General features: G+C 44.2%; 1 protein-coding gene across 3 annotated transcripts in view; it reads left to right on the top strand.

Annotated features, from left to right (window-relative positions):
* Nucleotides 1-7,927, top strand: part of GRIA1 (glutamate ionotropic receptor AMPA type subunit 1) — a 166,213-nt gene extending 158,286 nt beyond the window's left edge. Inside the window, exons 15-16 of one of the 3 annotated variants that reach the window (XM_031598242.2) lie at nt 4,709-4,843; nt 6,668-7,927. In XM_031598242.2, coding sequence (XP_031454102.2) covers nt 4,709-4,843; nt 6,668-6,856 — 324 coding nt within the window. In that variant the 3' untranslated portion in view covers nt 6,857-7,927. The remainder of the gene's footprint in view (nt 1-4,708; nt 4,844-6,667) is intronic. The other 2 variants (XM_031598243.2, XM_090150693.1) reach the window with 2 other exon arrangements.
* Nucleotides 7,928-8,275: the final 348 nt, after the last annotated feature.

Raw genomic sequence — 8,275 nt, 5'->3', positions numbered from 1 at the left:
AAATCAACACAGCCCTCTTCCTCCTACAGGACAAACAAGCAATGGCATTGCTTACTTATTCTCAGGAATGCAGCTAGGCAGACAAACCTACCTATCACCCACCTTCCTAGTACCTAATTTTGTTCCTCAGGAGGATAAATAAATGCTAATGAAGAGGGCGGGGGCTAGCAGAGGATGTAAGGTTTGTACAGAGGTGTTTAGGCAGAGCCAAGTCAAATCTTTGATGTTCCCAGGTTTATGTTTGTTGGCCACAAATTATTTTCCATGCCTGTAGCTGACTGCTGTGCATCTTATCTTTTTAAACCTGACGGTTTATCTAATGCTGTCCTCCTAGTGCTCACACAGAAAATCCCTGTCCAGAAACGTTAAAACTCCATAGACAAGCACTCTGCTGTGAGGAATATTTGGATTTATTGTTCCGTAGCAGGAGATGTGGGGCAGCCACACTCAGTGGTCATCCAGGACCACCACAGCAACACCAGACCATGGGAAATCCCAGTCAGTGCCCTGTGCCAGGCAGCCATGTTCTTGCAGCAGACGCCTTGTACCTAAGCAGTTCCCTTAAAGGATCCCATTTTGAACACAATCATACGATGGACAGCTTTTCTTGCAGGCTATAAAATTTGCTGCGGGCTTGAGAGAATTGTCTTGATTTGTTAGAGGGTAATGTCAAGGTGTACACTAAATATCAGTTGTGTTAGATTTGCAATGCAATGGAAGAATGGAAGCTTTTTGTCCAGATCAGGATTGCAAGGTGCAAACTTCATTCATCAAAAAGACCTTCATTGAAGACATAGGGATCTCCCACTCCTCTTCTTCAGTTGCAAGAATTGAACTTTTGTTAAAAAATCAATAGGGATCACCCCTTGCTACTGCCTTGATTAGTTGATTCTTCCAGCAAATGTGTCTTTTCAATGGTTGGGCAGCCTCACCCCATGGCTGGCCAGGCAGGTGCTCATGCCCTGTCCTACAGAACCAATATACCAATGGTCAGTGGCTGGTGCTGTGTCCTTCATCACTGAGCTCCAGCTCTTGCCCCAGTAAGGGTGGCCCAGCACTTGGTATAAACACTCTCAATATGATGCCAGCAGGTTCTGGAGGTGCAGGGCACAAAAAGGGAGCATCCCCAGAGTGAAACAGGGGAAATCTGGCCTTCATGACTTTCAGCCAAGGAGGATAAATAATTGCTCACAAGACATGGTGCCACGTTGGAGAGGAACAGACGGGAAGGTGCCTGGTTGCTGTGGCAACAAGGCCGCTCTTTCGGAAAGCTGGGTTTTTCTTTCTCTTTTCACTTGCCAATCTTACCCCCACGTCAGCGTTCTGCCATGCAGGAGACAAGTGGTGACATTTTTACACTCCCACTGACAAGCTGGTGGTGATGGGCAGCTCCACAGGAGAGCAGCTGGTGTCAATGCCTGAGCAAAGAGGAGGGGGGTCCTCTCAGGCAGTTAGCATCATTTAGGACCTTGTAATTAGGAGTGCTGCTAGGGCTGGAGATGGAACAAAACAGCAGACAGAGCCTCTGTGTTGTGTACCGTCTCCTCCCTTTGTGTGCATCTGCTCCTGCAGCTGATGGAAGCAACAAGATGCTGCTCCCACCCAGAGAACCTCTGTGTATGTCCTGCTGGGAGAGGAGAACAAACAGACAGAAAAAGGAGAGGAGAGCAAAAAGTCAAGGAACGATTTCATTTCCCAGACCTGCATTGGAAGAAACCTTATCATGGTGGTAGAAGAGAAACATAGCTGTTCTTCCCATCCCAGCAAGTCTGCCCACTGCTGTGTCTCACTGGGCTTTCCTTGGCTTCTCTACTGCTGGAAGAGAAGACTCAGTTCAACCAAATCATCCAAGTAGTAGTGGTGGTAACAGTAATAATTATGCTGCTGCAAAGTAAATGCAGGTACCTCACAGCAGACCTAAAATTAGTTGTGTGAAATACTGGTGAAGTCAACTGCTTTGGTCCATCTTCTCTCATTTACCAGTCAGTTTGGTGTGATATCAGGAAGAAAGTGGACGTGAAGAACTAGCCAATTCTGGCTGCCAGACCTTCCTACCCTTACATATGGTTGAGAATGTCTCCATTTGGACCGTGACTCACAAACTGGGGGTGGGATTGCAAGAATATTGTGGCCAGCAAAACTTCAAACTTGTATTCTCATGAAGCCTTGGTTTTCCAAGGATGTATGGCTGAAGTCAAAGATCCGTGACCCATGTGGTCATGGGTCACCCTGATGGCCAGTTGTGCTGGTACTTAATTTGAGAGGGAGCACTAATGCATTTTTTCTTCTCTAAAGCTTTTTCACGAAGGTTGAAGATCCTTCATATCTTGAACATCTCCACCCCTCTATCAAATCAAGCTGGAAGTGTGGGTTGAAAATTATTATTAAGACAGACAAATAGGCAACTCTGCCTCCTTCTCTGTCCCATCTTTCCCCCTAAGCACATGCTAATCAGCCACTTTTCATTAAGGAACCAGGATTAAAGATTAGGATGTCAAAGAGGGCAGTCCACCTCCAGGGGCTTTGTCTCTCCCTCAAGCCAGTGCAGCCCCTTCAGTCTGGCTTTGAAGAGGCAGAATACATCATGTGTTGTAACCCAGTTTTCTCAGAGTAATTGCTCTGCTTTTCCAAATCTTTGCTTAAAAAAAAAAACTCTGTAAATTTTTCTGGTGGTGCTTAGAAGTTTTTTCCTAGTAATCAGCACAGAGATAGCTGAACAAAAGTATGGTCAAGCCTGGGAGAAAAAAAAGAATACATGAAGACAGATTATAAGAGACCCGATATATTACCCTTCAAATATGGAAAACTGCAGAAACTAAGAGGATATTTGCAGAAATCTCTCATTAGAGGGAGCACAGAGGAAGCATCGACAAGATTGCAAACTGACTGGTGCGCGATCGCTACATAATAAAGGAACCAAAGCTGTCCACCCGTGGAGACCATCACATCTGCAGCATTGTAACACAGGGGGCTCACAGGGGGCTCAGCTGATCACAATGGAAGGTTTCTCCTTGTGGCACTAGAACCAATGACAGGCACTCCATGTGGATACAGACAGAAGGCTTTGCAGCTCCACAAGGATAATGGGATGAGATGAAGGAGAGGCAGTAAAAAAAAAAAAATTCCTGAGATGTTCTATTCTGTTATGGCAGCCTTTTTGAAAACTGGGATGTTTCTATGTTTTGTGGTCTAATCTTTTTGTCAACAGATCCTAATTCTTCAGAAGACAGAATCCTTTACAAAATATACTTGCCTGAAGGACAGTGTTTGTTCCTGACAGACTGCTCTTGACTCAAAACTGTCCAAGAAAACTCTGGTGTTTGGTTTTAGACCTTTTTGACTTTGATCCAGTATAGCTTTCTGCTTCCTAAGAAATTGTACTTCCCAAAAAGTTTGGGCTGTTTATTGTAAAACTTGAGAAGAAAAGAGAATCAATCTACTGTCCTAGAAGGGTAAAGAACAAGCTCTGCAACCCAGCCATCTGTATCTCTGCAAAGCAGTGGGGAACACCAAGAACTGCTCCAGGGCTTCATTTCCAATGACAGAAATGCCTACAAGTCGTACATGTTATTCCTTATCTGCATCTCCAGTGAGCTTTATGCAGATTTCTTCCCTTATCCAGTGAGTGTGACTGTCAACACTGATCAAACCCCGGTCACTCCAGTAGACTGGCTCTGACCTGTTGAGCCTGCTCTGGGGAAGCTGTAATGGAAATACATATTGAGTCAGTATTGCAGAGCAACAAGGAGCATAGAGCAGGGCGCCTCAGCCTGGTAGACTATAAAGAGAAAGCCTAACTTAAAAACAAGAGCTTGGCACATGGAGCTGAGCCAAGTCTTTGAGTCCTACCACTGCCCAGAGTGATCCTAATGCCCCAAATCTACCTGGTTGACATGGACCACACTTTGAGAGTGGCACTAAGTGACGTCTGGGTTGGAGGTGGGGACTCAGTTTCCCTGCTGATGAAAAGAGTTATTCTGAGATTCACCTCTTCCCCGAGGAGCCATTTAGGCATTGTAAAATCAGAACACAAATGCTGGCTGTGAGTAGCAGTCCATTAATAGCCCTATTTATTGCAAACCAAATAATTAGCTTAGACATGCATCAGCGGCTCTTGATTGCATATGAAATAACTGTCTTATTGCACAGAAATGAAATGTGTTTATGAGGATGGCTCAGGTGTCACCTCAACCTCAATATTGGAGAGGAAAGGTATAAAAAAAAAAGAAAACCCAGCCATTTCAATGTGTTGCTCAGCAACAGAATTTGCGGGGGAAACAATCTAGGAATGAAGGAATGAGCATTTCCAAGAGAACAGGTTATTTCAGGCAAGATATCAGGGACAAGCAAATGTCACACAGGCAGAGAACTTTTTTCCTCCTTTAATCAATAATTTAAACCAGACATTTTGGGTGAATAAGCATTCAAGTTAGATGATTGAAAAAACGGCGATCCCAAACCTTTACAAAAAGTCACACTGCTGAAAAAATGTTTATTTGTTTGTGCGAGGGAAACGTTAGATTTACTAGACACCGAATTAAACATTGAAAACGTTCTTAGAAATGCCACGTGCGCACTTAAAGAGGGAGATGATGTAATGCCAACGTTGCTATATTGTACAGCATCTCTACCAGAACAATCTCATATTAATTTTGTTGTTCTCTTTCCCACGTGCCCTCCCCACCCTCCCTTCTCCTTTCTCTTCCAGGACAAGACGAGCGCTCTGAGTCTCAGCAATGTGGCGGGGGTTTTCTATATCCTCATCGGTGGGCTCGGACTAGCCATGCTGGTTGCCTTAATCGAGTTTTGTTACAAGTCCAGAAGTGAATCAAAGCGGATGAAGGTGGCAACCCATTCCCAGGCCTTTCACACCTTCTCTCTGACACCACCCTGGCTCCAAAGCTGCCTTCAGAGACGGATGCAGCCCAGAACATGGGTGGAAGAAAAGACATAGGGATAATGAAGTGGTCTTATTACTTGACTTGCTAGAAAGAAATAGGAGCACCAGAGGAAGCTAAGAGAGGATAAATGAGCCCTAACCCATGAGCTGATGCAAGATCAGACATGTGGCATAATGCTCATTCAAAGTCCAGATATAGAGTGAAATCATAGCACAAATGGTAACAGGAACACACTGCCATTCCTTAAAGCAGGCTATGGCAATGTGTGTGCAGCATGGATGAAGTGTGTTGGAGTTGGTGTGATACAGCCTTTACTGCAGTAAAAAAAATCCCCCAGCCCAAGCAGTTAACAGCAAGATAGAACTGGGGTAGTGTAGTAATGAATCAGATCCTGTTGTTCCCTCTGCTGGCATCCTGTTGGCACTATTTGCAGGTAGGCAGCAGTGACAGATGCTCAGAGCATTTGCCAGATTTCTAGCCTTCAACCCTGGTTGGACAACGTTCTTCCAAATAGGTACCCTGGGTAGGTGAAGTGGGATCTCCAAAGTCAGAATTTTCAGAGTTTTCAGAAGGACAAACTGTGCTCTGATGTCTCCTGAAATGTCTTTTTCTCTATTCTGTCATGGTCTAGCAGCAGAATACTTCCTAAGACCTGGGAGATTTGTTTCAGCCTTAATTCCTGATGTGCCTAAATTTGTGTCCTGTCAAGAGGGATTAGATTTGAGAGCCTTGGGAATGCACATTTAATGCAGCATCTGTGGAACAAGTACTTCTTGACTCAGATGACTAGCAGAGGTGATCCCTTACACAGATACCATTGCGCAGAAGGGTGCAGCAGGATCTGAGCTGTAACAGTAACACATCCAGTTTTTACTTTCCATGAGCATGGAAGTCAGTATGTTATAGGAAGCATGCAGCAGGTTTCATAAAATATAGAGAGATTTTCACTTCCCTGGGCTCTGAAACTTACCCAGAATCAAAAAGACAGTAAGCAATCATTCCTTTGGGCTTTATGTCACCATTTCACAACATGCTTAACATTTTGTCAGCACTAATAACATTTCTCATTCACTGAAAACGTGCAATAACTCTTTTTGACACTGAGATTCAGGAAATTCTACGGGCAGTGAGAGCACAAGTAGAAGAGAAGGTGTAAAAAATGAAAATAGCCATAAATGCAAAGAAATCAAAAGGACTTTATCTCTTGGTTTAAGAATTCTAAGAAACTAGATTCCTTAGATCTTGTAAAACAAGTGCTTTGGACAATATCTGGAACAGGAAGATGAGAATTAGTTTCCTGAATTAGGTTTGCATTTCCTAGCTACCTCAGTTATCTCTGTAGACAAAAACAAAGGCACATGTTCAGTTTCTTGCATGTGGAAAGTTAAACATATGCTTGCAGTGAGTCAGAGCCCATCATACGTAACAGTATAACAGCACAGGAGTAGTAATAGCATATATATGGCAGAAAGCACAAGTACCTCTGAGCAGATCCAGTGTGATTGTTCTGATGTTGTAGAGTTTGAATAGTCTTTGCACATGGCAGGTTTGCTTTATACTCCAAATTATTGCAGAAACATTTAATTTTGAATGTAGAAGAGGTGTGAATTAACAGAGAAGGTGCAGAAGGCACATGCAGAAAGTGAGAGTGAATGAAGGCAGGGAAGAGAGAGAACAGTGATAGAAACACAACACAGTTTTTTTGTATTGTAATTTCTCCACCATCGCTAAGGACAGGGGGAGACCCCCCCGTCTTTCCTAAAAAGGGTTTTTGTTTAATCCCACAGCAATCAATCAACGAAGCCATACGGACATCAACCCTTCCCAGGCCGGCTGCAGCAGGAGGCAGTGGAGAAAACGGACGTGTGGTCAGCCACGATTTCCCCAAATCCATGCAGACGATCCCGTGCATGAGCCACAGCACTGGCATGTCCCTGGGAGCCACGGGATTATAATTGGCCTTTTGACCCATTGCCTGGGTGAGAGCAGGGACAGCCCAACTCCACCCCCTCCAGAGCCAAAAACAAACCCAACACCAACAAGACAAATGACGATGACAGAAGGGACAATTGGATGGATCTTCTCGAGGAAATCAAATCTATTTCCCTTTTTGTTTTGCAAACAGATCCACCGGCAGGAGAACAGAAACAGGTCTGTACTGCAATAAGGAGAGCATAATGGGATTTAACAGACTCGTGAACCATCCCTGATCAAAGAACCACTGGAACACTAATGAGGACTATGCCATTTTGTTTTAACTTGGTTGTTAATAAGTCTTAGTGTGTGCAATATATACATTTTTTCTTACTAATTCCTGTGGTGTCAGGGTAACATCAGTCCTTTCCCCTTTCCCTGCTCAGCCCTTTAATCTGGTTTAGTTTGGGATGCAAACCGTAACATCTGAGCTACTAACAGCAAAAAGAAATTCCAATGAATGACAAGTTGAACTCCCAGCAGGGTGTCAACATCAACCCCTTTTGTCTATCGTGATTCTGTTGTGAATTTGGGGTGTGGAGTTATTGCAACAAGGCAGACAGAGCTGCGAATGGCTCTCCCTGCAACAGGAAGGACTCGACGCAAGAAGAAACTGAAAAAGAATATGAGGCTATCTTACAGAGGCAAAGAGATGAGTGAGTTTGGAAACCCCAGGTAACCTGATGATAAAGTGTTAATTCTTCCAGAGATGGTGAGTGGCAGTCCAAGAGAAGAATTATGTGCCTGGAGAGGAGAGCATCATGCATGGCGTATTAGAGCAGGTGGCTGGTCTAAGATCATGGTAGCTGCTGTTTATGGAAGAGAGAAGATAAATGCAGTATTCCCCTTACATGCCACTCTCCTGCCTAGGATACTGGGGGCTAATAAGCAATTGTGAACCCTTTCTTCATTGCTTAGCTTCTGTGTATGCTCCCTTTTTGGTGGTCACATAAGGGAACCACCTTGAGCCGGGAATATCATCTCAAGACATCCAGTTCTAGATGGCTGCCTATTAACCAGTAAAACACACTAGAAGTCATGGGGCTGCAATGGGAATAACCCAGCCTTTTTGCTCTGAAATCCCTTTATGGCCATTTTTCTAATGAAAAGGGACATATTTTAGACAGTTGGCCAGAATGGCTTTCTGGAAGGAACTGCTGAAGCAAACGTAAAGGAGATCCTATAAGAGCTTCATTCAAGCATCCATGACATATGATTGCATCAGAGCTGGTCAAACTTAACCTTCCTGTCAAGCTGTGGCCTGTTCTCTGGTTACAATGCCAAACGTAGCATATTCCCACTCGTGTATCCTTAGCGAGGGGAAAGCATCCCCAAGCCAGGAAAGCAGATTGCTGACACCAAACTCGGTATTGCAGAAACCCATACTGAGGGACAGGCAG

The sequence above is a fragment of the Phasianus colchicus genome, chromosome 15, assembly GCF_987193195.1.
Source record: "Phasianus colchicus chromosome 15, bPhaCol1.hap1.1, whole genome shotgun sequence".
NCBI lineage: Eukaryota > Metazoa > Chordata > Aves > Galliformes > Phasianidae > Phasianus > Phasianus colchicus.
Note: the sequence above shows the minus strand (reverse complement) of the source record. Positions and strands in the feature narration are given on the sequence as shown.